At 39.2% G+C, this 26,871-nt stretch overlaps 2 protein-coding genes across 3 annotated transcripts in view; one reads left to right on the top strand and one right to left on the bottom strand.

Annotated features, from left to right (window-relative positions):
- The window catches only part of LOC137221327 (uncharacterized), a 34,785-nt gene extending 28,879 nt beyond the window's left edge, over positions 1-5,906 (top strand). Inside the window, exons 4-6 of the mRNA XM_067730821.1 lie at positions 3,950-4,138; positions 4,305-4,766; positions 5,736-5,906. Coding sequence (XP_067586922.1) covers positions 3,950-4,138; positions 4,305-4,766; positions 5,736-5,756 — 672 coding nt within the window. The 3' untranslated portion in view covers positions 5,757-5,906. The remainder of the gene's footprint in view (positions 1-3,949; positions 4,139-4,304; positions 4,767-5,735) is intronic.
- A 10,628-nt stretch (positions 5,907-16,534) lies between these two features.
- The window catches only part of SPAG6 (sperm associated antigen 6), a 73,744-nt gene continuing 63,407 nt past the window's right edge, over positions 16,535-26,871 (bottom strand). For both annotated transcript variants that reach the window (XM_067703268.1, XM_067703353.1), the window contains one exon: positions 16,535-16,719. In XM_067703268.1, the coding sequence (XP_067559369.1) occupies positions 16,650-16,719 (70 nt within the window). In that variant the 3' untranslated portion in view covers positions 16,535-16,649. The remainder of the gene's footprint in view (positions 16,720-26,871) is intronic.

Genomic DNA, 26,871 nt, shown 5'->3' with positions numbered 1-26,871 from the left:
CAGATCCAGTGTTCTGGCATTTGAATTACAGCATATTCTAGAGAAAAGAATGCAGAGTTTGGGAGCAAAGAGCTCTCACTTCAGACCAAATGAGCTGTATGGTTCTGGGCAAGTTTAAAAGCTTCCTGCACCTGATATTCTCCATATAAAGTAGAAATACCTCATGTGCTGGTAGACAGAAGATAAAGTGCAAAAACAGATGGAAGAGTTATTCAAAGGCAAAAGTACCTTTCATTTCCATAACTCTGACAGGTCCTCTTGCAATGACATTTGCATGCCCTCCATGGGTCAGGTTCTCTGTCACAGGGTTGAACATGCAAGATACATTCACCTAGCACCTGGAAGACAAGATAAATACTATTTCAGCCTTACAGCTTTTTGTCGGGAAAAGTGAGGGGGGTGTGTGTGTGTGTGTGCGCGCGCGCGCATGCGCGTTTTACTTTGCTACTCTCCGTAAATGCTTTATGGTGGGCTATGACTCATTATGGTAAGAGAAAATCTGGTGAAGGAAACATTCTCATGGAAGGGTGAAAGCTGTGGTTTACATGAAGAGATGCATTGGCTTGTGGGGTACTTAACTGTAAGACTTAAGACTTTTAGAAGTCACTTCTAGCAAAGAAAGAATTATGGGAGTCCTACCTCCCCAAGTACAACTCTAAATCAAAAATCATACTAGCCATAAAATAAAGGTAAAGAAGCTCAGAAAGTTTCTGATTTGCACCATGATAGTTACTTAGAAGCTTCGTTTGAACTATCAGATACAACCCATCTGGGGTTTTTTTCTCCTCATTTTTTCTTGGTGCCCCTGTTTTCCTCGGTGTCCTAGGACAGTGGTTCTGAAAGTGTAATCCCTGAACCAGCAGTAGAGCGGCATCACCGGGGAACTTGTTAGAAATGCTAATTCTCTGCCCCAACCCCTAATTTACTGAATCGGAAACTCAGGGTGCAGGACCTCGCAATCTGCGTTTTAACAAGTCCTTTCAGGTGTTCTGAAGCAGTGAAGTTTGAGAGTGGCTGCCTTAGACAGATGCTTGAGCTGCCCACTGCGCTGTTTCTCAAACTAGCTTTCATTAGAATCTCCTTGAGAGCTTTATAAAAATACCAACGCTGGGACTCTAACTCCACAGATTCTAATCTCACTGGTCAGGGGTAGGCCCAAGAAGTCAGTACTTTTTTAAAGTCTGATTCTAATATGCCAACCAGGATTGAGAATCACTAGCGTGTTGGGTAATCCAGCTCTAACCCCCAGGCTTGAGCAGCTGGGGGTTGGCAGTGGGGATGAGGGGAGGTGAGGGAGGAGAGAGAGGTCTGCTTCCTCAGTTCAGGCTGAAGGGAATGAGCAGGAATATAGGGATTGTTCAAAAGAATGTTTAAGCAAGTTTGAAACGTAACAGATTTAAATGTGAAACGGGGAAAGGGAAGTATTGCAGTTAAGCCACAGTCTTCAGGAAACGTTTGGGTCAGTGAGCATTTTGGATTGAATCAAAGGGAGAAAATTTAGAGAAAACTGCTGAAAAAGAGTAGAGTTAGTACAACTAAGAAAATTCCTTCTGGTACTGTATTGTGCACTAGAAACTTGTTGCACGTTTATATTCCGAATCTCTAAGCCAACATTCAGTTTACTCCTTTTAAAAAAATCTGGAAAAGAAACACCTCTGTTTTTAAGTTTAATATTGCTATTCTCCACATAATGTTTTACTGTATGATTTATTGTAAGATTAGTATGGTCAGGCAAAGGCTGGGTGAAGGAGACATTCTCATGGAAGGGTGAAAGCTGACTGAATAGTAATTATCTTCACTTATACAATAGCCAACTGAAGGAAACCAGGAAAATCATTTTTAAACTTTTAAAAATTATAGCCATAAAAGGAAAATTTTAGAAATGAATTTTTTGGTAAAAAGTTAGGTTTTTAAAAAGACTTGAGTTTTAAAATGTATTTCATCATGTATTTTTATTTGATATGTTCGTATTTTGGATGAAGTGAGGGGCAGAAAATAGAAATGTTTTGAAAAAAAGTGGTAAAGTAGATGGCAAATGAAAGGTGAAAACAAGTAAAGAAAAAAGATGTAGTGAAAAGATGGAAGGGGTCTGGGAGTAGAACAATATAAAACAAGGAAAGGGATTTTTGTCTTTTTTTTTCCCACTGCTATATCTGCAGCATCTAGAACAAGGCATGACACATAATAATAAATATAGTATACTTGTTGAATGAATGAATGATCTTAATATAGTATACTTGTTGAATGAATGAATGATCTTACAGGATACCTCCAGTTTTGCATACCAGGATGATATGATTACTGGTTGGCTGAGGCATTAATATATGAGATCTTAAACTTATTTTTTTGTGTGAAGGACTTTCCAATCTGTCAGGTATACTTTGACATATATTATAAACTTTCCTGGCCAAGGTGTAGCTCTTTCCCAACCAAAAGTTCCAAAGAAACGGAGGTTGAGACAGGGGTAATTCCTTAGAGCAGCTGGCTGTTCTGATCCTCTTCACTTTCAAAACACCCCATTTTCACTTCCTTCAAAACTAATCCATCATTTATGCATCAGCATCCTGTGGGGATGAAAGGGTGTTCAGAGAGCAGAAGGATTTAGCCAGCTAATTTTCATGTGAAACACACTCCCCAGGTGTGTTTTCATGTACTAGACATGACATTGTGGGTCCAGCACAGAAAAATAGTTACATGGGGCTCACTGAGGTCCGTCTTGTGTTCTGAATGTCCCAAAGCCCCATGTCTTGCTCATGACAGGCCACCTAAACTCCCAGATGGGGTTGAGCATGTGTCCGAGGGTCACCTACGACTAGTAAAAAAGAAAAAAAGGACTTCCATTTTCCTCATAGATTGTTGTTGGGCTCACCTCAGAGAATTAATCTCTAGAATGAAGTGGAAAGCACCCTAGACATAAAAGCTCACTTCTTTCATTATTCTCCTTTGGAAAACGTAATAGTGGGGTATCACTATCTCTCGGCTATTCCTCACCAATGATTGCTCCGAAACGAAAAGAGCAGGTCTGAAGAGATCAATTTTTCTTGTGTCACGTGGCTTTCGTTTTCGTGCTTCTCTCACAATGCCTTTAAATAATGTGCCATGTGTGTTTTTCATTCACTGAGTCAGTAACTATTTACGAAGTCCCCCCCACCCCGCCCCGCCAGTACTTTGCCAGGCACCGTGCTAGGCTCCAGGGAACCCCAGTGAACAAAACACCTCCGGGCTCTCCCAGGTTTAGATTAAGTGGCGGAGAGAAGCCAAACAATAAGTATGTAAAATATGCAACGTCTAGCTGGTGGCAAGAAAGGCTACGAAGGGAAACAAAGGGGGAGATCAGCAGTCACAAGCTGCGAGCCCAAGCTGGACTTCGGTGCTCTCGAAAAATACCCTCCTGCCCTCTCTTCCGTCACTGAGGGCTGTCGCGTAACCAAACAATAGACGCCTTCGCTGCGGACTGGAAGCCCCTTTCTGAGGCTCAGCTGCCTCCACCTTCTCTGGTCAGGCAGTTTCCCTGGATTTTCATGAAAAAAACACAGACTAACGGGATCCCCAGATAACTTTAACCCGCACAGCCGTCTCCTGAGGCCTGCGTCTGAGGCACCAGGGTGGACTCAGCAAACACATCTCAGGACTGCAAGCCCGCGTGAGCCTCGCCCACCTCCACGGTTTCCCAATTCAATTCTTTCTGAGGGAGCAAAAGAAAAGATGTGCGCTAAGAGTCCACAGAGAAGGTCTCATCAGGTTTCAGAATCGCTAAAGGAGATGCAGTCAGTTTAGGCGGAGGGCAGTCCTCCAACTCCAAGACTCTAATCAGAATGAAAATGTCAGGAAGGAAAAAGCAGACTTTCCCGGGTTTAACTGACACGGAAAACATCGCCAGCGGAGCCCGCGGAGAGCGGCCCGGCGGCCATTAAGGGGGCGCCGCTTCGCCACAGCTCTTTTCCCGCAGACAAAGCCTCCTCGTCAGTCCCTCCGCTGCCGCCGAAGGGGCACCACGTTCGGCAGAAGAAAAAGAGAGCCGCTGCTCTCCGTCAGGCAGCCAGACAATAGCGGCGGCCAGGCCGCGCCTTGCCAAAGGGCAGAGGACCGGCATCTTTGTTTCCACCCTGTCCTTCAAACCCGGTCTCCGCGGGCTGTCGTAGCGAGGAGGCCGCGGAGAAGGAGAAAACGACTCGGGACCACTCTTCCCGCTCGTTCCTTTGCAGCGGCAGGAACGGGGCGGCCTCCCTCGGGCCGTGGCGTGCACCGGCCGAGCCCGCGCTCCCCTCGTCCACGACACTACTCCTCCGCCCCGCGGGAAGTAGTGCCGTCCGCGCGGAGGGAAACGGCGCGCGGTGAGAAGCCCGGCCGCCGTGACGCCTCCGCGGAAACGCGGGTTCCTCGCTCTCGTGCGCGTCGACCGCCCGCGGCCCAGCGTGTGCTGGTGGCCGGAGCCCCCGGGCCGTCCCTCGAGAGCAGGCGGCCCTGGAGGCCGGCGGCTGGAGGGGTACGGCCTCTCTGGCCTTACAGGCGCCCTGGCAGGGCCTCCGTCCCGGGAGTGGGGGTTTGTCTGGCCCGCGGCTGTACACGGCCGGGCCCGCTGTCCCCCTCTCCAGCCGGACAGCAGGTGCCGCGAGTCGGGCCCTGGACCGCGGCGAGCGTGGCAGCCTGACTGGCCGGGGTCGGCCCGGAGCCCCCTCCCAAGCTCCCCCGCCGGGCGCCGCCAGCCTCGTGTCCCTGTGCTGGGAAGCAGGGTGGTTGTGAGGGCTCCCAGTGAGCGAATGCAGGTAAAATGCCCGGCGTTCAGCACACAGAGTGAAGTTCTCCAACAGAGCGAGCAGTGAAAAAACTCCCAGTATTAATACATACGGCAACGCGGATGGATCTAAAAAAACATTATGCTGGGGGCGGGAGGAGAGGTAAACGCGGAAGACCTTAGCGGGTCCGATTGCGTTTATCTGAAATTGTAGAAGAAGCAAAACTGTGGAGATGAAAGAGGCGAGAGGATGGGAGGCAGAGGAGCAGGAGGGAACTGTGGGCGTGATGGCGCAGTTCCACGCCTTGATGGGAGTGGATGTTGAGGACGTGTGCAAAATTCAACGCTCTGCACCTTCATATGGGTGGATTTTATTACACTCAAATTACACCTCAAACGATCTTGGGCGGGGGGAGAGTTAAAGTAGTGGGTAAGGGTAGTCGAGGAACATGGGATCGTTTGGTGGCAAATAATTACATTTACAAAATCTGAGAGCTGAACGCGTGCAGTCTCTGAACTGAGTGGCTCCTCCTCCCCTAGGAGTGAGTGAACATCAGCACAGGACCAGCTCTGGCCCTCGAAGGAGGCACGGTACCAGACCCAGCTTGTGCGCCTCGCCGCTTTGCTCAGTCCCACCTCCATCCTCATCTTAACCTCTAGCTCGGTGCGGAGGCCTGGCGTCCACTGCTGTGGTTTCCTCTCAGAACAGCCTCCTCGTGGGTGAGGGTCAGGCTTCAGCACCGTCTCCCCCGCAGTCCGATTCTGACGGTCGGTCGGTCGGAGGCACCGGCTCCTCCCACCAGTCCCAGACTCAGGTGAAAAACCCTGAGGTTCAGCTTGTTCTTGTCTCCTTGGCAATTGCTGGGAGGGTCAGAAGACACGCCCAGAAGAGTGGGGCACTGGAGCCCCACGAGGCAAACTTACACCACAGAGGACAACCTAAGAGGGCAGAGAGCAAGAAGTAGCAAACATATAAACTCCTCTCCCCTTTTCTCCATAGGCAGCTCGTCCCAAGACGTGATGGTTCTGCATGGCTTGACGGGAAGGTGTCCCTGGGGACTGAGCAATCAGCCGTACTTCTCTCGTGAAGCACCGCTTTCCATTTGCTTTCCTTTGCCTTTCCCCTCACCCTTGATGCCCTGGAATTGCACCTTCTAATAAAATCTTAGCGCTTAAACTTGGCCTCAGGCTCTGCTTTCTAGGTAATCCTTTAGCAGCCTTTGGTCTTTCACTCTGTGCTTTACTGAAAATTTCACAGCCACAATAGCAAACAAAATTAAGATTCTTTTTGGCTCTGGCGTACTGTCCTATTAGCCCTGAACTGCTACTTGAAAAAGCAACCAGCTGAAACCAATACTAAGTACATACATTTATATACACATACCTCTTTGTGAGTTAGTAGAGATGAAAAAATTTGTTTTTCCATTTATAAGTTCCTAGTGGTGTTTCCTCTCACGAGTAAGTTCCTAGAGCACAGGCACTTGTATGTTTTGAACATTTGGAAGCTTAAAAAACTTGAGATGCATGTGAGTGCAAACCCAAGAAAATCCTTTTCAATCATGATCATAAAGCTGTCATTTTGTCGGGGGGTCTGGTTATGTTTTTTGGTTCATTCATAAAGCCATGTTCTGTCTTTGCTAAAATCTTATTATTAGGGAAGGATATGTTAAAGCCACTTACAGGAACATCTTCTGTTCCTGAATGCTTTGCAAAACAATTTTTCTTTGCATTACTTTAAATATTGAAGACGGGTAAGTTTGTATTTTTAATGATAACAGCCACTGGCTTTGTGGCCTCCTGTTTATTGCAGGGTTGTCAGACCTTTTTCTTCCCTCCCACTTGGCTTGCCAACCATCTGTAACTTGATCAACAGTAATTTGAGATGAGACTGGCCAGGGTCATATGTTAAATAGGACATTTCCACTTTCTTGACCACAAAATCCTCCCTTTCCTGGCCACTTAAACACTGTTACATAATCTACAAACATGTGGCTCTGATGATGATCTGCTACATATGCTGGCAGAGGTCACACCTGCAAATCTACCCTTCTATTGGCACAATATATTTTTTTATTAGAGACATTTTTATTGCTTATAATATGGTGTACCAGAGCATTTAAAAGTTATTTTTAAAAACATGTTCTGCCTTATCTACATCATCGTAATGAATTGATTTTTGCAGAGAAAACTTTGTCATCCTATCATGTGAACAATTTCTAATCTTTACATTTGAAAAATGTTTTATCTGGGGTTAATTTCAATCACAGACAAACACAAAGCCAGGCTGCACACATAATGTATTTAAATAAATTTTCACAGAAAGAAAAAATATTTTAAAATATCTTAGGTTATAGACATGCGGTATCAGAGGACATCCCATTAAGCAAATGTGAGAGCTTCTCTTTAAATTCTAGCACTTGACTCTTTCCGAATATATGAGGGCAGATAACGTTCTAGGTTTTATATATACAAATAGGTCTTGGCCTTTTCAGAATAGGTCATAAGCTTTGCTGCAGTTGTCGTTACTCAAAACATTTTTAGAATTCTTTAGAGTTCTGAAAGAGACTGAGTCACTTTCTTTTAAATAACATCATCAGTGATAGCAAATCTTTCTCTTTTGAGAGTGGATTTAATTTTTAGAAATAACCCTGCAGTCATTTGAAACCAGACCAAGGTGAGGAACATTGTTTAGCAGGAGAAAACTGAACACGAAAAAATAATAAGTGAACGGAGTGATACTTTTTAAAAAATTAAACTCTTAGAAAAGGAGAATTAAGGAAAAGATTGAAGCAGAAATTAATGAATGAGAAAACAAAAAACACAATTATTGATCAATTCCAAAAGTAGTTCTTTGGAAAAAAATAAGAAAGTAGAGAACTATCTGGCAAATCTATTTAATTAAAAAAAGAAAATATAAATAAAATTATAAAGGAGAAAGGAGACAACAGATATGGAGAAGTCTGAGGGGATTATATGAGAATACTATGTATAGTTAGCTATATGCCATTATATGTTTTTTCCAGGAAAAACATAAATCACCCAAATTTAATCAAGAAGAAGTTAGAAAAACTAAGTAGATCAAAACTAGAGAAGTCAAAAAAGGCTCACCCTAGAGATTTTATAGGCAAATTCTTGGAAATTTTGAAGGACATGTAATTCCCTTTCTGCATGCATAAATATATTAAAATTTAATCCATTTTATGAAGCAAATATAATTATTATAAAACCTATCAACTGTGGTACGAAAAGAATAGCCAAAAAATATGAAGTCACATAAGAAATCAAATGCCAGAATTCCCCCCAGAACTATCAGCAAATTACATTCAATGAAATAAGTAATTTTTAACATGATCAAGTAGCTTTTATCCTAGAAATGCCAAGATATTTTAATAATGGGAAAATAATTGAAATAATAAATCATACATTTAGGCCATATAAGAAAAAACTTTGTTATCTCAATAGATGATAAAAATCTAACACCTACTCCTGATTACAACAACTAAATTTTTTAAAAGACCTCTTAGTAAATATTAAACCAATAGCCAGCATCATATATTTTAATAAGGTTGTATAAAAATAATAATGCTAATGGTAAGACAGCCAAACTGTAAGGAAGAAGAGAAAGTGTATAGTAATTCCTCACCCTCCCATCATCACTCCTTATTCTCCTTCCCAGACATAACCTTCATTAACAGTTTCTTACATGTCCTTCCAGAAATCTTCCATGAACATAAAAGCATATGACCATCCCTTTGAAAAAAACAAATAGATTCTTACTATACGTATTGTTCTGCACTTGATTTTTTTCATTGTATACAATAACTTGGACACCTTCCCATATCAGCACATAGATCTACCAAAAATTTTCATAACTTATTATATGAATATGTGAATTATGTAGCAGTTCACATATTATATGAATGTGCCATAATTTTTCACTCCCCTATTGGGGAACATTTTCTAGTTTTCTGCAATTCTATACAGTTACACTGAGTATCCTTGAGTATAGGATTAATGCCTAGCGATGGAATTGCTGGATCCATTTCTGAATAGATATTTCCAAATTAGCATCTAAAAATTAGTCTGGGTTAATTATAATCCCTCTAAAAATGTTTGCAAAAATATCGAGAATCGTTGAGGGTAGGTGATGAGCACGTGAGAGTTCATTTTACTATTCAACCTACTTTCATGTGTATTTTTAAATTTCCATACTCAATGATATGACAGGAGAGACATTCTCATTAAAATCAGGTATAAAGATGCCCGCTATCAGTACTATCCTTTAAAATTATGCTGAAATAATTCTGACAAGAAACAGAAATAGGTAAAATATTGAAGGCAGAAGAAAAGTTACCTTTATTTGCAGATGATACTTTTGCCTAGAAAACTCAAGACATGATTAAAAAGCTATTATAAAATAACTATTAAAAACCAGTAACTTTTCCAGATCCAGTAATAACCTGTAGGGAAATATGTATTTTTTAAAGATTCTATTAAAATATAAATAATATTGGCAACACCTGGAAGGGATTGATACAAAAGAAGAGAGAAGAGAAAAAGCATGAAAGCAAAAAGATTTAAATAGATTGAGAAATCTGTTATGCTTCTAGATAAATGTATCTAGTCCTTTGTTTGTGATTTTAACCCAAATTCTAATAAGATTTTTTTTAAGTTGAAAAAAATTAATTTCCGTTTGGAAGAAAAAGCAGGCGAGTAGCCAGAATACTTTTGAAAAGGAAGAATGATAATAGGAGAGTCACTGTACCAGATGTTAATACATGTTATAAAGCCACAATAATTACAATGATTTTGAACTACTGAGAAAAGCTTGACAAATAGATTAATAGTTCAGAAAAAGCCCTGAAAGAAAATTTATATGCCAATAAATGAAGCTTCACCAACGAGGAGGGCATAGATTATTCAAAACTGGCCAGTAATTTAGTCGATTAGATGCTCACTTCATACAATTTACTGAAATACATCGCAGATGGATCAAAGGGACAAATGTAAAAACGAAACTGTGAAAGAACTAAAAGAAAATATGAGTCCCTTAAATAAGGGATTTTGAGTGGGCAAAAAACTACGAAATACAAGATATATAGATGTATCTGCATAAGCATTTAGACCATCTGTATGTCAAAAATTACAAACAATATTAAATTAAAAGTCAAGAAGTAGAAAGATATTTGCCGTGAGAGTTAGTATTTGCAACAAGGTCCTTAAAAGCCTTTTCAAAGAAGAAATCCCAACACCTTTTGGGTCAAAACAGCATCACTGTATTATGGGTTATGTCTTATGAGTTCAGAGGGAACCACTTTGAAGAAGAGAGTTCATTCGGAAGAATCATTTGTCCCAGTTTTAGAATGCAAGGTTTTTGCTTTTGGTATGTTTTGTTTGTTTCCACCTCATTTCATGTGTACAAAGTGATATTATTTGGATTACAAATGCTTTTTTTTCCATTTTCTTTTTCAAAAGCACCCCTAGAATATTGTGCTTTCCTCTCTCCTCTGAAGGGGTTCACTTGATTTATCTCATTGCAAACGCAGGGGTAGCTACTCTTACTATCCCCATTTTCCAGATTAGGAAAGATGTATCTTTGTGGCTTTAAGTACAAATAGGCAGCAAACTGAAATATCGACATAAACAAGTCATTAGAGGAGAAGCGACACCGAGTGAACACGATTTAGAGAAAGAGAGGCAGTTGTTAAAAGTACCTGCCGATCCTCAAATGCGTGTGCTCAACCAGGAAGGATTCTTACATCCTGCCCCATCTTCGGCTGTCACAGACCACGCCCAAGGGATACAACCTAGCTTTCTGCAGTGCCTGAATGAGGACAGGTCACAGAGGCCCCGCTGGAGAGAGGAGGCTGTGAGGAAGTTCACAGATGCCTGCACTTGTGCTAACACCTTCTGGGGGCTCAAAACAGAGACTGTTTTGAGCATGTACCGACTTCACAATATGCATGAATTGTCTCATGTAACCATTACCAAACAACCTCAGGACTTAGGTACTTTTACAGTCTCCATTTTCCACATTAGGAAACTGAGGCACGGAAAACGTTAAGCAGCTCGCTGAAGCTCACACAGCAAGGGAGTGGTCGAAACTGTATTTGAGCCAGGCAGCTGGGGCTGGAGCCCAAACCCCTTGGCCACAAGTAACCATGTATAAAGCCCTTTCATCCACAGGAGCACATCTGTCCTCCCTCACAACTTTGTAAGGAGGTCAGGAAATATTCTCCCTGATTTACAGCAAGGCAGTGGGAAGCCAGAAATGCGTTACTGGAATTAGTCATCTTTTTTTTAATATATATATACTCTGAAGAAAGAGCATGGATGGACATGTGATAAGGAATGACTGGAGGGAAAACAAAGACTTAGCAAGGCTTGGATCAGAGAAAGAAGTGCCCTAAACTTTAAGTAGATTAAACACAACGGAGGGGAAGGGAGCTGGGGAACAGGCAAGGGGAGGTTATCCTAGCATGGGGAGAATGAAAATCACTCTAGCTCACCAGCCATCAGGTCTGTCATGATGCTGGATGATAAACAGTGAAAGAAATCACACCCACAGCATTCTCATCATGTCGAACTCGTTTACCTTCCTGAAATACTAGCTCTACTCTATGTCACTATTTGTCCAAGAATACTGTTGTTAATTCATGTCCCTGTTTACTTACCTGGCCCTCGTTAGTTAACAAGACTAGAAGTTATGTCTAAACAGCCAAAATGAAGGTCCATTGCACAATAGGATTTTCATGTAGTTTTAAAATACAATCATGGTAATAAAGTTTATGCAAATACTTTTAGAATTTGCTCTCATAGAACTAAAACAGTATTAGTTAACCTCTGAACTTGTTGCTTGTTCTTTGATCACCTTATTTATTTCCCAGTGTTGTGAACACAAAGGAACTTCACAAGAAACTCTCATGTTCTGATAAACTTACATCTATAAAATGATCCATGTTAATTAAATGCACCGGAACTAACTCTATTTAAAAGTAGGAAAATAAAGAATCCTTTTACTATAAGACTGTTGCCCACTCATTTATCTGTTTTTGTTCATCTCAAATGATAGGTATCAGAAAATATATACTCTATACTCATTTCAAAATGTTCCTAAAATTGATACGTGTCATCAACTGCAAAGGGAATTCTTTAACCTATTGTAAATTACAGCATTAACCTCAAGTTGCATGTAATATCAGTATAAGATTTATCGTAAGAACATTGTCTAAGTACAAACGTTTTCATAAATAAATTTCTATCTAAATCCTCTCTCAAAAGTGAGTAAATTTCATGTAATAAGTCCTTCCTAACTTCCTTTTCCTGCTCCAAACCCACATTCTTTCGTTCTATAACTCTTGGCCATCAAAATCCTTCAGTGAGCTGTAGCCACCAAACAGGTTTCCAGGATTTGATCTCAAATAGTTTTTAAAAATGGGGGGATTGTTCAAACTGAAATATTTGGCTATGCCTCAGGGGAAAAAAATAAAAGGCACTCTTAATCCATGGTTCTGACAGCACTGTTTTGATTTTTTTTTTAATTGCTGGTGCTGGCATGAATGAAATATAGAATGATTCATCCAATGAGAATTTTGAATGCTGGTAGAAAACTGTACAGAAAATCCAGGTGAGTTGAAGGAGAAAGAGATCAGGGACTTGTGAGGAAAATGCAATCAGAAAACAAAAAGAGAGGTTCTATGAACGCAGGCAAACAAACACAGCAGGTTTGAACTCTAATATTTAAAGCCTGCTAAAGGCCAGTGACAGATGACACCAGGATGGGAGAAGAGCCAAGGGTGAGAAGTTTCTAAGCTGACTGTTAAATAGATGTAACTCACTGATGAGAGTGCCCATGTGGGATTTTAATTACTCAGACATCTGTTTAGCGAAGTGTATAGTAAATAGGGATCAAATACAGAGATCAAATTATGTGGGGAAGAGAGTGGAGATGACATTCATGACTCAGAAAGGAGAGCTATCAGTCAGGGGAAAATCAATCCCGGCTTTACATCTCACCAACAGAGAAGCAATTATTTTAGATGTGGGGCTGGTTAGCATCCTAGGTCATGAATTTAATTAAATAACCCTCGAGTGGCAGAAAACAGAACAAACCACTGTATTTAACTGTCAGTAAGACATGCTGCAAATCAATGGCCAAATTCCTCCTCTTCTCCTTCCCTCCTTACAGCTGTCAGTGACAAACAAGGTAAAACAAGCTAATAGTTGATGTAACAACATGGATGGACTTGGAGGGCATTATGCTATGTGAAATAAGTCAGACAGAGAAAGACAAATACTGTATGATATCACTTATATGTGGAATATTAAAAAAAATAAAGAAATAAATACAACAAAACAGAAACAGACTCATAGATATAGTGGTTACCAGTGGGAAGAGGGAAGGGAGGAGGGGCAAGTTAGGGGTAGGGAATTTAGAAGCACAAATTACCATGTATACAACAAAGAAGCTACAAGGATATATTGTACAGTCAGGGAAGATAGCCAATATTTTATAATAACTTTAAATGGAGTATAATCTATAAAATTATTGAATCTCTATGTTGTACACCTGAAACTAATATAACACTGTAAATCAACTATACAATTAAAAAAATAATTAAAATAAAAGCCAGTTTAAACCTAGAAAAAGTCCAAAGTGCCTTAACCAATGGGTAAATGTAATAGTTACAATTAAGACTGTCATTTGATCCTTTTAATCTCCGAAACAGACGAGCTACAAACCGGTATTTTCTATACAGTGAATTTTGTGGCAAAATAAGCCACAGTATACACAAGCCTCAACATTTGCTAGCACCTTACTTAAAGTTAGATGATTTGAAAACACAACAGACAAATCCTTCATGCTTTCAAGGTCAGTTTCTAAATTTGACATCTTAGATTGGAGATGGCCTTACCCAGGAATTTAAGGTCAGGGTTTATGAATTTAAGGAAAGGGCTGGAGATCTAAAAACACAACAGACAAATCCTTCATTCTTTCAAGGTTAGTTTCTAAACTTGACATCTTGGATTGGAGATGGCCTCACCCAGGAATTTAAGGTCAGGGTTTATGTTAAGCAGGACCTCAAATCAAGTTTAGAAACTAGCAAATCTTTAATCCTGTCTTTAAGGGGATAGTTTGAGAGAAAAGGTTAGAAAAACAGGTCAACCTCCTGTAACTATGAGGTTGTCATTTGTTTTTACATACTGAATGAAATATGCCTGTTTGGTGTTCAGTGTCTTGTGCCTATTTTACTCCCTGTGTCTGGGCAAATGTGTTTATATTAGAAAACTCCATGAGGGCAGGAAATTTAGCTTTTCTTTATAATAAATCATCTGGAATAAACTCTACTGATCTAAGAGTATGGGGCCTGGTGTGCCCAACTGCCGGCCAAAATGTGTAATCTGTCACTGGCTGTCAGATTGCCCATAAATCACATATTGGTTTGCACAGAAGAGTTTACAAAATTGTTACATGCATCATTGCAAGTTATCTTCATAGGCACCTTATGAGTCTGCTGAGCAAGTATTATCACCTTTACTATTTAACAGACATGATCAGAACCCAAACTTTCACCATCTCCTTTCAGGTACCACTGATACACAACAGGTGAACTGAATGAATAATAATAAGGTTCAACCAATAATAAGATTCAACCATTCTATTCCTGAAATGATAAAAATAAACTGTTGTTCATGTAAGCTAAATGAGATATCCTAATGATAGTTGAATTTTAAATAAACTGCAGGGGGTGGGGAGGGGAAACAGAGGATTGGAATTGACAAAATTCAAACCAGGAGTGAAAATAACAAAGAATACCATCAGTGAGAGACACTATTTTTCCTCTAGCACAAATAGAAAATATTTTTTTAAAAGTCTCATAATAGACTTTGCAAAGAATAAAGAAAGCTTCATTTTGCTTTAAGTGTTTTATGTCAAGAAACATTGCATAGCATATATTTTCCAAATTGCATATGAACAACTTAAAGCACCCATTCAAATTCCACTAAATATTTTTATTTTTCTTAGCTTAAAACTATTTGATAAGTATGAAATGATTTAAGAAGTGAAAAATTTCAAATACAACATACAATAGTAAGAAATACATAATAGGAAATACACCATTCCCATAACATTTGAGGAGGTCTTAGAGCAGATGGACTAATTTCTGTCATTATTAATGAAGAAAGATGGAAACCACCTTTATTTTCTCAGTTTGTTAAAAGGTTCATAAGAGAAGCTGGGCAGGCAGGAAGGAGAGAAAGGGAAGCTACAAAACTGAGGATAAAGATTACATTTTCTTATGCAATGGATCTAAGAGATTACTGCAAGGAAACAAAATAGGCCCTTTTCAATAAAACTGCAGGCAATTCTAGACTGATACAAGGCAAAAAGAAATGGGGTAATCTTGGGTATGATGAAATTTAAAAATATACAACAAAGCTATGTACTGTTAGGAAATGATGACAGAGATGAATCCAGAAAATACCAAAAATAAATGGGTAGGTTTCTTTTTAGAGGGGAAAAAAAAAGAGTCTGAGAAGGAAACCTGAAGGCCAACCAGACTGGAAACAGTGTGTCCAAGGGGCTCTCTGGTTACCATTTACTTCCTCTCCAGGCCTCCAGGGGAGATCACTGTAAAGAATGTCCTTTAGATTAAAAAAAAGACACAGTTGCCAACTAACCAAGACTCCTGAGTCTAATCACATATTCCCCAAGGTCAGAAACACTACATAGGAAAAATGAAAAGGACAGTTCTAGTGCTGTTTTTATTGAAAATTTTATCACAACTCCCTCTTACCCTCCTTTCAGCTCCGTTTGTGAAAATGTAAATTCTGAGTCGGACAGTATTCTTTTCAAATTTTTCCTTAAATCCCTGAAAATCTGACTTTTGAAACCTGGGAATGTGAAGCTAGGACAAGGGAACGCTGAGGACCCATTTTATTTGTTTGCTTCCTTGTTTATTCATGAGCAGGGCTAGACTAAGAAGAAACCTTTCAATGAAAATGGAAAGCATGCCTGCAATAGTATAGTGCTTAATATTGACTTCTACCCCGTCCAGCCCCAAGAAAGGTAAGGAACAGTTTAGGTAGGGTAAGAAGAGGTTTAGGAAGCTTAGGATGAAGAGGAGACTTCCTAAATTTTAGGAAAACCTGGCAGGTTATCGATAGATTCCATGTGTTCGGCTAACACATTTGTGTAACCAGCATCAGTATGTTTTTCAAATGCCCTGTACTTCGTCATCAGCGTCCTCTTTCAGCTAGTACTTCCCTTGGATATCCTACTGTGGAATTTGCAAGGCCAGCCTTCCTTGCCTGTGCCTGTGAGGAATTGGCAAAATAATTAAGAGGTGTTTTTTCTTTGCGGTACGCGGGCCTCTCACTCTTGTGGCCTCTCCCGTTGCGGAGCACAGGCTCCGGATGCGCAGGCTCAGCGGCCATGGCTCACGGGCCCAGCCACTCCGCGGCATGTGGGATCTTCCCGGACCGGGGCACGAACCCGTGTCCCCTGCATCGACAGGCGGACTCTCAACCACTGTGCCACCAGGGAAGCCCATAATTAAGAGTTTTTGAACACCATCTTTCATCTGTATCTAGTTGGAAGGGTGTGTGTGTGTGTGTGTGTGTGTGTGTATGTGTGTGTGTGGTCTTTAATGGAACAATAACTAATGCCTTAGATCCTTTAATGTCTTAAAAACTTACCTTTAGAGCATATCCTATGCAAATGACCATGAAGAGTTCCTCATACATTCAAGCCACTAATTTTTAAAGTATTCCATAAATTTAGAAAATATCCAAAGGTTTTTCACAGTGAATAAATCTAGAATGCATTTAGTTCAAATATTTAGAAAGAGCTTTAACAACTATCATTCATAATTACTCTGCTGTGAGTTCAAGTATAAAAATGTAACTTTTCTCAGTTAGTAAATGGTTGATAGCTGTCCACTCTCTGCAGAAGTATATCTGAATATCCAGGGGAATAATACCTGAAAAAGAAAATTTTCTATTAGATCTTTGTGAAAAGATTCGGCACAGTAGGCAAAAAAGATTTAATATAAGATATTTATCTGAAATAATTCTCTAAGTGAAACCTCTAGTACACTGACCAGTTATGCTCCAGGAATGCTTTGTGCATGAGCGTAGAGATGATCAAGGAAGAGAACGACAGCTCACAAGACTGCCAGATAAACAGCAAACATTTAAGGGATATCAATGCAATGGCAAAGGTGTATTTTCAAAGCCAGGAACTTGGATCCAGTAACGTATTTTATTACAGAGACTCTGTTTTCATTATGTCAAGTGACTGATGTTGCTTTCATGATTGTAGCTAATAGGTTTTTTTGGTAAGTTAGACAACACAGTCTATCATTACTAATCAACTTCCGCATTCTTACTACCCTACAGATTATTCTCAACGTATGTTTTTCCAAAATTAATTAATTAATTAATTTTTGGCTGCATTGGGTCTTCGTTGCTGCACGCGAACTTTCTCTAGTTGCGGCGAGCGGAGGCTACTCTTCATTTCGGTTCACGGGTTTCTCATTGTGGAGGCTTCTCTTGTTGCGGAGCACGGGCTCTAGGTGCACGGGCTTCAGCAGTTGTGGCACAAGGGCTCAGTAGTTGTGGTTTGCGGGCTCAGTAGTTGTGGCACGTGGGCTTAGTTGCTCTGCGGCATGTGGGATCTTCCTGCACCAGAGCTCAAACCCATGTCCCCTGCATTGGCAGGCAGATTCTCAACCACTGTGCCACCAGGGAAGCCCTCAACATATGTTTTAATCAGATCTGGCTACCCATAAAAACAAAAATTTCTGGGAGTATAATTCACATTAAATAGCTATTTAATAAATAGTTTACAAATACTTCATCATACTAACCTAGGAAATAAATCCTTTTCGTTGGTTTTGGGCATCTATAGTACTATAAATTTACATGTATAAATTTATCATTTTATAAAATATATAGTATAAAAGTATTATATATATTGATTAATGCATTGTGAGATGCTTCACATACCATGAAAAGAATTTATATGCATATAAAAGTATGTCAAATAAAATTTGTCAGACATTCTAGAATATGCTAAATGGATAAAAATCTAGTAAGTATAATTTAAAATTTTCTAAAACATTCAAAGTAATTAAACCTCCTAAGGTGTTTTCTCCAAATAAAACCTAATATTCAAGACTTGCTTTATCCTTTGTTAATAAGCTTTACTTATCCTCAGATGCTTGACTTAAAAACTCATAATTTATATTACATTAATTTCTTCCACAATTTGTCAAGTTAACATGGATAAAACTGTGTTTTCTCAACAGTGTGCTTATAGGCAGTCATAGATAAACAGATACATGCATACATAAAGAGCTACCTTAAAGAATGTATCTCCACCAAAGGCCTCCTACCCTTGAAAAAAATTGTCCCTCAACAGTGAGTCTCTTCAAAGTATTCCTAAACCAAGGAAGTTACAACTGTTTCTCTCTGAGTCAGTCACAAATTTTAAGCAGGCCTCACCTCCCTGGGTCTTATAAATGTGTTAGACATGAGATAGGTACTTTTTCTAGAAATGGGAGAAAGTGGATTTAGAAAAAACCAAAACTTTAAAAATTGTGCTGTTTCATATGGTAGCCACTAGCGACATGTAGTTCTCGAGCCCTAGAAACATGACTGAGGAACTGAATTTGTATATTTAAGTTTAATTAAAAATATTAATAACTGATATTCAATTAGTTATTAGAAAAATTTTAGGTGTGCTTGGAACAACTTGTGAATCTACTTTTTCAACCGTAAACTTTATATAATCTAAATACAGATCATGTATTTCCAATGAAATTTAATATCTGAATTGAGATGCACTAGAAGTGATAAAATACCCACCAGATTTCAAGAACTTAGTACAAAAAATGTAAAATAGCTGATTGATAATTTTTATACTGATTACAAATTGAAATTATAAAGCTTAGATATATTGGGCTAACAAAAATATATCATTAATATTTATTTACCCTGTTTCATTTTACTTTTTAAAATGTGGCTACTAGAAAATTTTAAATGACATATGTGGCTAATATTATATTTCTGTTGGACAGTATTGCTTTAAAATAAAGGTCCCCAATAAATAAATTAGGACCTACCTATAATTCTTGAGGTTTTACCTGGCTAATTGCCAAGCTAGTTGCCACTGTATACCTGTCTCTCCAGGGACCTCAGTGATGCCACATCTCCAGGATCCCCCACGGGGAAGGAAATGTGCTCAGGACTTATACTTCTCACCCTCTCAGCAGGGTGTACATTTATCACTACCTAACTTCTCATAAATGCATGCAGACCACGTATGTATCTCAGTGTATGGACCCATAAATAAGTACATCAAGTTACCCATTAACTGTCAGAAATCTCATTCCAGCTGGAATCTGTCTGATGCTAAGGAATTCTTTTGGGTTTTTTTTTTGGTCTATTTTTATTTAAGGAAACTTCATACTGTTTTCCATAGTGGCTCCACCAATTTACATCCCCACCAACAGTACACGAGGGTTCCCTTTTCTCTACACCCGCTCTAGCATACATTATCTGTAGACTTTTTTTTTTGATTCTTTGTACATTTGTTTGTCTTCAGAATGTACTCCAAAAATGGAGTTATATTTAAAATATTGTGTTCTTAAGTCATTTAAGATAATTACTTTTACAAACAATAAGAAAATAGTAAAATTGGCTTCTGTTTCTAAATTCTTAGGAATTGCTGGGATTTTTTTTCTATTTGATTTATTTTTAATATTTTTAAATTTTAATTTTATTTAATTTTATTTATTTATTTATTTTTGCGGTACGCAGGCCTCTCACTGTTGTGGCCTCTCCTGTTGCGGAGCACAGGCTCCGGACGTGCAAGCTCAGCAGCCATGGCTCATGGGCCCAGCCGCTCTGCGGCACGTGGGATCTTCCTGGGCCGGGGCACGAACCTGTGTCCCCTGCATCGGCAGGCATCGGCAGGCATCGGCAGGCGGACTCTCAACCACTGCGCCACCAGGGAAGCCTTAATTTTATTTTTTTATACAGCAGGTTCTTATTAGTCATCAATTTAAAACACATCAGTGTATACATGTCAATCCCAATCGCCCAATTCATCACACCACCACCACCACCCTCCCGCCGCTTTCCCTGCTTGGTGTCCACACGTTTGTTCTCTACATCTATGTCTCAATTTCTGCCCTGCAAACCGGTTTACCTGTACCATTATTCTAGGTTCCACATATATGCATTAATATACGATAGTTGTTTTTCTCCTTCTAACTTAACTTCACTCTGTATGATAGTCTCTAGATCCATCCACGTCTCAACAAATGACGCAATTTCGTTCCTTTTTATGGCTGAGTAATAGTTCATTGTGTATATATACCACTTCTTCTTTATCCATTCATCTGTCGATGGGCATTTAGGTTGCTTCCATGACCTGCTTATTGTAAATAGTGCTGCAGTGAACACTGGGGTGCATGTGTCTTTTTGAATTATGGTTTTCTCTGGGTATATGCCCAGTAGTGGGATTGCTGGATCATATGGTAATTCTATTTTTAGTTTTTTAAGGAACCTCCATACTGTTCTCCATAGTGGCTGTATCAATTTACATTCCCACCAATTCTTCAAGAGGGTTCCCTTTTCTCCACACCCTCTCCAGCATTTCTTGTTTGTAGATTATCTGATGATGCCCATTCTAACTGGTGTGAGGTGATACCTCATTGTAGTTTTGATTTGCATTTCTCTAATAATTAGTTATGCTGAGCAGTTTTTCATGTGCTTCTTGGCCATCTGTATGTCTTCTTTGGAGAAATGTCTATTTAGGTCTTCTGCCCATTTTTGGATTGGGTTGTTTGGTTTTTTAATATTGAGTTACATGAGCTGTTTATGTATTTTGGAGATTAATCCTTTGTCCATTGATTCATTTGCAAATATTTTCTCCCATTCTGAGCGTTGTCTTTTCATCTTGTTTATGGTATCCTTTGCTGTGCAAAAGCTTTGAAGTTTCATTAGGTCCCATTTGCTTATTTTTGTTTTTATTTCCATGACTCTAGGAGGTGGATCAAAAAAGATCTTGCTGTGATTTATGTCAAAGAGTGTTCTTCCTATGTTTTCCTCTAAGAGTTTTATAGTGCCCGGTATTACATTTAGGTCTCAAATCCATTTTGAGTTTATTTTTGTTTATGGTGTTAGGGAGTGTTCTAATTTCATTCTTTTACATGTAGCTGTCCAGTTTTCCCAGCACCACTTACTGAAGAGACTGTCTTTTCTCCAGTGTATATCCTTGCCTGCTTCGTCATAGATTAGTTGACCATAGGTGCGTGGGTTTATCTCTGGGCTTTCTATCTTGTTCCACTGATCTGTTTCTGTTTTTGTGCCAGTGCCATATTGTCTTGATTACTGTAGCTTTATAGTATAGTCTGAAGTCAGGGAGTCTGATTCCTCCAGCTCTGTTGTTTTCCCTCAAGACTGCTTTGGTTATTTGGGGTCTTTTGTGTCTCCATACAAATTTTAAGATTTTTTTCTTCTAGTTCCGTAAAAAATGCCATTGGTAATTTGATAGGGATTGCACAGAATCTGTAGATTGCTGTGGGTAGTATAGTCATTTTCACAATATTGATTCTTCCAATCCAAGAACATGGTATATCTCTCCATCTGTTTGTATCATCTTTAATTTCTTTCATCAGTGACTTATAGTTTTCTGCATACAGGTCTTTTGTCTCCCTAGGTAGGTTTATTCCTAGGTATTTTATTCTTTTTGTTGCAATGGTAAATGGGAGTGTTTCCTTAATTTCTCTTTCAGATTTTTCATCATTAGTGTATAGGAATGCAAGAGATTTCTCTGCATTAATTTTGCATCCTGAAACTTTACCAAATTCATTGATTAGCTCTAGTAGCTTTCTGGTGGCATCTTTAGGATTCTCTATGTATAGTATCATGTCATCTGCAAACAGTGACAGTTTTACTTCTTCTTTTCCAATTTGTATTCCTCTTATTTCTTTTTCTTCTCTGATTTCCGTGGCTAGGACTTCCAAAACTATGTTGAATAACAGTCGTGAGAGTTGACATCCTTGTCTTGCTCCTGATCTTAGAGGAAATGCTTTCATTTTTTCACCACTGAGAATGATGTTTGTGGTGGGTTTGTCATATATGGCCTTTATTATGTTGAGGTAGGTTCCCTCTATGCCCAGTTTCTGGAGAGTTGTTATCATAAATGGGTGTTGAATTTTGTCAAAAGCTTTTTCTGCATCTATTGAGATGATCATATGGTTTTTTGTTTTTGTTTTTGTTTTTTTTTGCGGTACGCCGGCCTCTCACTGTTGCAGCCTCTCCCGTTGCGAAGCGCAGGCTCTGGACGCGCAGGCTCAGCGGCCATGGCTCATGGGCCCAGCCGCTCCGCGGCATGTGGGGTCTTCCCGGACCGGGGCACAAACCCGTGTCCCCTGCATCGGAAGGCGGACTCTCAACCACTGCGCCACCAGGGAAGCCCCGATCATATGGTTTTTATTCTTCAATTTGTCAATATGGTGTATCACATTGATTGATTTGCATACATTGAAGAATCCTTGCATCCCTGGGATAAACTCCACTTGATCATGGTGTATGATACTTTTAATGTGTTGTTGGATTCTGTTTGCTAGTATTTTGTTGAGGATTTTTGCATCTATATTCATCAGTAATATTGGTCTGTAATTTTCTTTTTTTGTAGTATCTTTGTCTGGTTTTGGTATCAGGGTCATGGTGGCCTCATATAGAATGAGTTTGGGAGTGTTCCTTCCTCTGCAATTTTTTGGAAGAGTTTGAGAAGGATGGGTGTTAGCTCTTCTCTGAATGTTTGATAGAATTCACCTGTGAAACCATCTGGTCCTGGACTTTGTTTGTGGGAAAATTATTTATTTATTTATTTGTTTGCGGTACACGGGCCTCTCTCTGTCGCAGCCTCTCCCGTTGCGGAGCACAGGCTCCGGACGCGCAGGCTCAGTGGCCATGGCTCACGGGCCCAGCTGCTTGGCGGCATGTGGGATTCTCCCAGACCGGGGCATGTACCTGTGTCCCCTGCATTGGCAGGCAGACTCTCAACCACTGCGCCACCAGGGAAGCACTGTTGGAAGATTTTTAATCACAGTTTCAATTTCATTACTTGTGATTGGTCTGTTCATATTTTCTATTTCTTCCTGGTTCAGTCTTGGAAGGTTATACCTTTCTAAGAATTTGTCCATTTCTTCCAGGTTGTCCATTTTATTGGCATAGAGTTGCTTGCCGTAGTCTCTTAGGATGCTTTGTATTTCCGCAGTGTCTGTTGTAACTTCTCCTTTTTCACTTCCAATTTTATTGATTTGAGTCCTCTCCCTCTTTTTCTTGGTGAGTCTGGCTAATGGTTTATCAATTTTGTTTATCTTCTCAAAGAACCAGCTTTTAGTTTTATTGATCTTTGCTATCTTTTTCTTTGTTTCTATTTCATTTATTTCTGCTCTGATCTTTATGATTTCTTTCCCTCTGCTAACTTTGGGTTTTTTTTGTTCTTCTTTCTCTAATTGCTTTAGGTGTAAGGTTAGATTGTTTATTTGAGAGTTTTCTTGTTTCTTGAGGTAGGCTTGTATAGCTATAATCTTCCTTCTTAGAACTGCTTTTGCTGCATCCCATGGGTTTGGGATCATCATGTTTTCATAGTCATTTGTCTCTAGGTATTTTTTGATTTCCTCTTTGATTTCTTCAGTGATCTCTTGGTTATTTAGTAATATATTGTTTAGGCTCCATGTGTTTGTGTTTTTTACGTTTTTTTCCCTGTAATGCATTTCTAATCTCATAGAGTTGTGGTCAGAAAAGACGCCTGATATGATTTCAGTTTTCTTAAATTTACTGAGGCTTGATTTGTGACCCAAGATGTGATCTATCGTGGAGAATGTTCCGTGCGCACTTGAGAAGAAAGGGTAATCTGTTGTTTTTGGATGGAATGTCCTATAAGTATCAATTAAATCTATCTGGTCTATTGTGTCATTTAAAGCTTCTGTTTCCTTATTTATTTTCATTTTGGATGATCTGTCCATTGGTGAAAGTGAGGTGTTAAAGTCCCCCACTATTATTGTGTTACTGTTGACTTCCTCTTTTAGAGCTCTTAGCAGTTGCCTTATGGACTGAGGTGCTCCTACGTTGGGTGCATATATATTTATAATTGTTATATCTTCTTCTTAGATTGATCCCTTGATCACTATGTAGTGTCCTTCTTTGTCTCTTATAACATTCTTTATTTTAAAGTCTATTTTATCTGATATGAGTATTGCTACTCCAGCTTTCTTTCGATTTCCGTTTGCGTGGAATATCTTTTTCCATCCCCTCACTTTCAGTCTGAATGTGTCCCTAGGTCTGAAGTGGGTCTCTTGTAGGCAGCATATATATGGGTCTTGTTTTTGTATCCATTCAGCGAGCCTGTGTCTTTTGGTTGGAGCATTTAATCCATTCACATTTAGGGTAATTATCAATATGTATGTTCCTATGACCATTTTCTTAATTGTTTTGGGTTTGTTTTTGTAGGTCCTTTTCTTCCCTTGTGTTTTCCACTTAGAGAAATTCCTTTAGCATTTGTTGTAGAGCTGGTTTGGTGGTGCTGAATTCTCTTAGCTTTTGCTTGTCTGTAAAGCTTTTGATTTCTCCATTGAATCTGAATGAGATCCTTGCCGGGTAGAGTAATCTTGGTTGTAGGTTCTTCCCTTTCATCACTTTAAGTATATCATGCCACTCCCTTCTGGCTTGTAGAGTTTCTGCTAGAAATCAGCCGTTAACCTTATGGGAGTTCCCTTGTATGTTGTCATTTTTCCTTTGCTGCTTTCAATAATTTTTCTTTGTCTTTAATTTTTGCCAATTTGATTACTATGTGTCTTGGCGTGTTTCTCCTTGGGTGTATCCTGTATGGGACTCTCTGCACTTCCTGGACTTGGGTGGCTATTTCCTTTCCCATGTTAGGGAAGTTTTCGACTATAGTCTCTTCAAATATTTTCTCTGGTCCTTTCTCTCTCTCTTCTCCTTCTGAGACCCCTATAATGAGAATGTTGTTGCATTTAATGTTGTCCCAGAGGTTTCTTAGGCTATCTTCATTTCTTTTCATTCTTTTCTCTTTATTCTGTTCCACAGCAGTGAATTCCACCATTCTGTCTTCCAGGTCACTTATCCGTTCTTCTGCCTCAGTTATTCTGTTATTGATTCCTTCCAGTGTAGTTTTAATTTCAGTTATTGTATTGTTTATCTCTGTTTGTTTGTTCTGTAATTCTTCTAGGTCTTTGTTAAACATTTATTGCATCTTCTCGATCTTTGCTTCCGTTCTTTTTCCGAGGTCCTGGATCATCTTCACTATCATTATTCTGAATTCTTTTTCTGGAAGATTGCCTATCTCCACTTCATTTAGTTGTTTTTCTGGGGTTTTATCTTGTTCCTTCATCTGGTACATAGCCCTCTGATTTTTCATCTTGTCTATTTTTCTGTGAATGTGATTTTTGTTCCACAGGCTGCAGGATTGTAGCTCTTCTTGCTTTTTCTGTCTGTCCTTTGGTCGCTAAGGAATTCAAAAGTAGCTTCTCATCAGGAAAAAGTTTGGAATCCCTACCTTAGCAATTAAAAGCAATTTAAATCTAATCAGAATAATCTTTATTTATGTCTTTTATACTTGCAAAAATGAAACAAATATTTGCTTGCTATGCATTTATCATCAAAACAAATAGTGAAAAAATAAGTGGCCATGTGCTGCTACATAAGTTTCTCCATTATTATTATAATGTTAAATTTGATCTAGCTAATAATGTGACTTAACATGGATAGAAAAAAGAACAAGAATAATATGCCTTAGTGTAGGTATGTTTGGGTTTATCTTGTTTGGGACCCTCCTGTACCTGAATATCTGTTTCCTTGGTGTTGGGAAAGCTGGACAGCCACATGTAAATCAATAAAGTTAGAACACTCCCTCATATCATACATAAAAATAAACTGGAAATGGCTCAAAGACTTAAATATAAGACATGGCACCATAAAACTCCTAGAAGAGAACATAGGCAAAACATTTTCTGACATAAATTGTAGCAATGTTTTCTAAGGCCAGTCTCCCAAGGCAACAGAAATAAAAGCAACAATAAACAAATGGGACCTAATCAAACTTATAAGGTTCTGTAAGCAAAAGAAACCGTACACAAAATGAAAAGTCTATGGACTGGGGGAAAATATTTGCAAACGATGCGACCAACAAGGGCTTAATTTCCAAAATATACAAATAGCTCATATAACTCAATAACAAAAAAACCAATCAAAAAATGGGCAGAACACCTCAGTAGACATTTCTCCAAAGATGACACACAGATGTCCGACAGGCACATGAAAAGATGTTCAACATTGCTAATTATTAGAGAAATGCAAATAAAAACTACAATGAGATATCACCTCATACTGGTCAGAATGGCCATCATTAAAAAGTCTACAAATAACAAATGCTGGAGAGAGTGTGGAGAAAAAATCCTCCTACATTGTTGATGGGAATGTAAATTGGTGCAGCCACTGTGGAAAACAGCATGGAGGTTCCTTAAAACCTAAAAATAGAGCTACCATACGATCCAGCAATAACACTCCTGGGCATATATCCAGACAAAACTATAATCTGAAAACATACATACACCCCAATATTCATAGAAGCACTATTTTCAGTAGCCAAGACATGGAAGCAACCTAAATGTCCATTGACAGATGAACAGATAAATATTTAGTGTATACACACACACACTCATACACACACACACACACACAATGGAATACTACTCAACCATATAAAAGAATGAAATGATGCCATTTGCAGCAACATGGATGGACCTAGAGATTATCATACTAAGTGAAGTAAGCCAGAAAGGGAAAGACAAATACCATATGATATCACTTACATGTGGAATCTAAAATATGATACAAATGAACTTATTTACAAAACAGAAACAGACTCACAGACATAGAAAACAAACTTATGGTTACCAGTGGGGGCAGGGGATGGGGAAGGGATAAATTCAGAGTTCGAGATTAGCAGACACAAACTACTAAATATGAAATAGATAAACAACAAGGTCCTACTGTATAGCACAGGGAACTATATTCAGTATCCTGTAATA

The sequence above is a fragment of the Pseudorca crassidens genome, chromosome 1, assembly GCF_039906515.1.
Source record: "Pseudorca crassidens isolate mPseCra1 chromosome 1, mPseCra1.hap1, whole genome shotgun sequence".
Lineage (NCBI taxonomy): Eukaryota > Metazoa > Chordata > Mammalia > Artiodactyla > Delphinidae > Pseudorca > Pseudorca crassidens.
The sequence above is the reverse complement of the archived record's forward strand: the minus strand, read 5'-3'. Positions and strand labels throughout refer to the sequence as shown.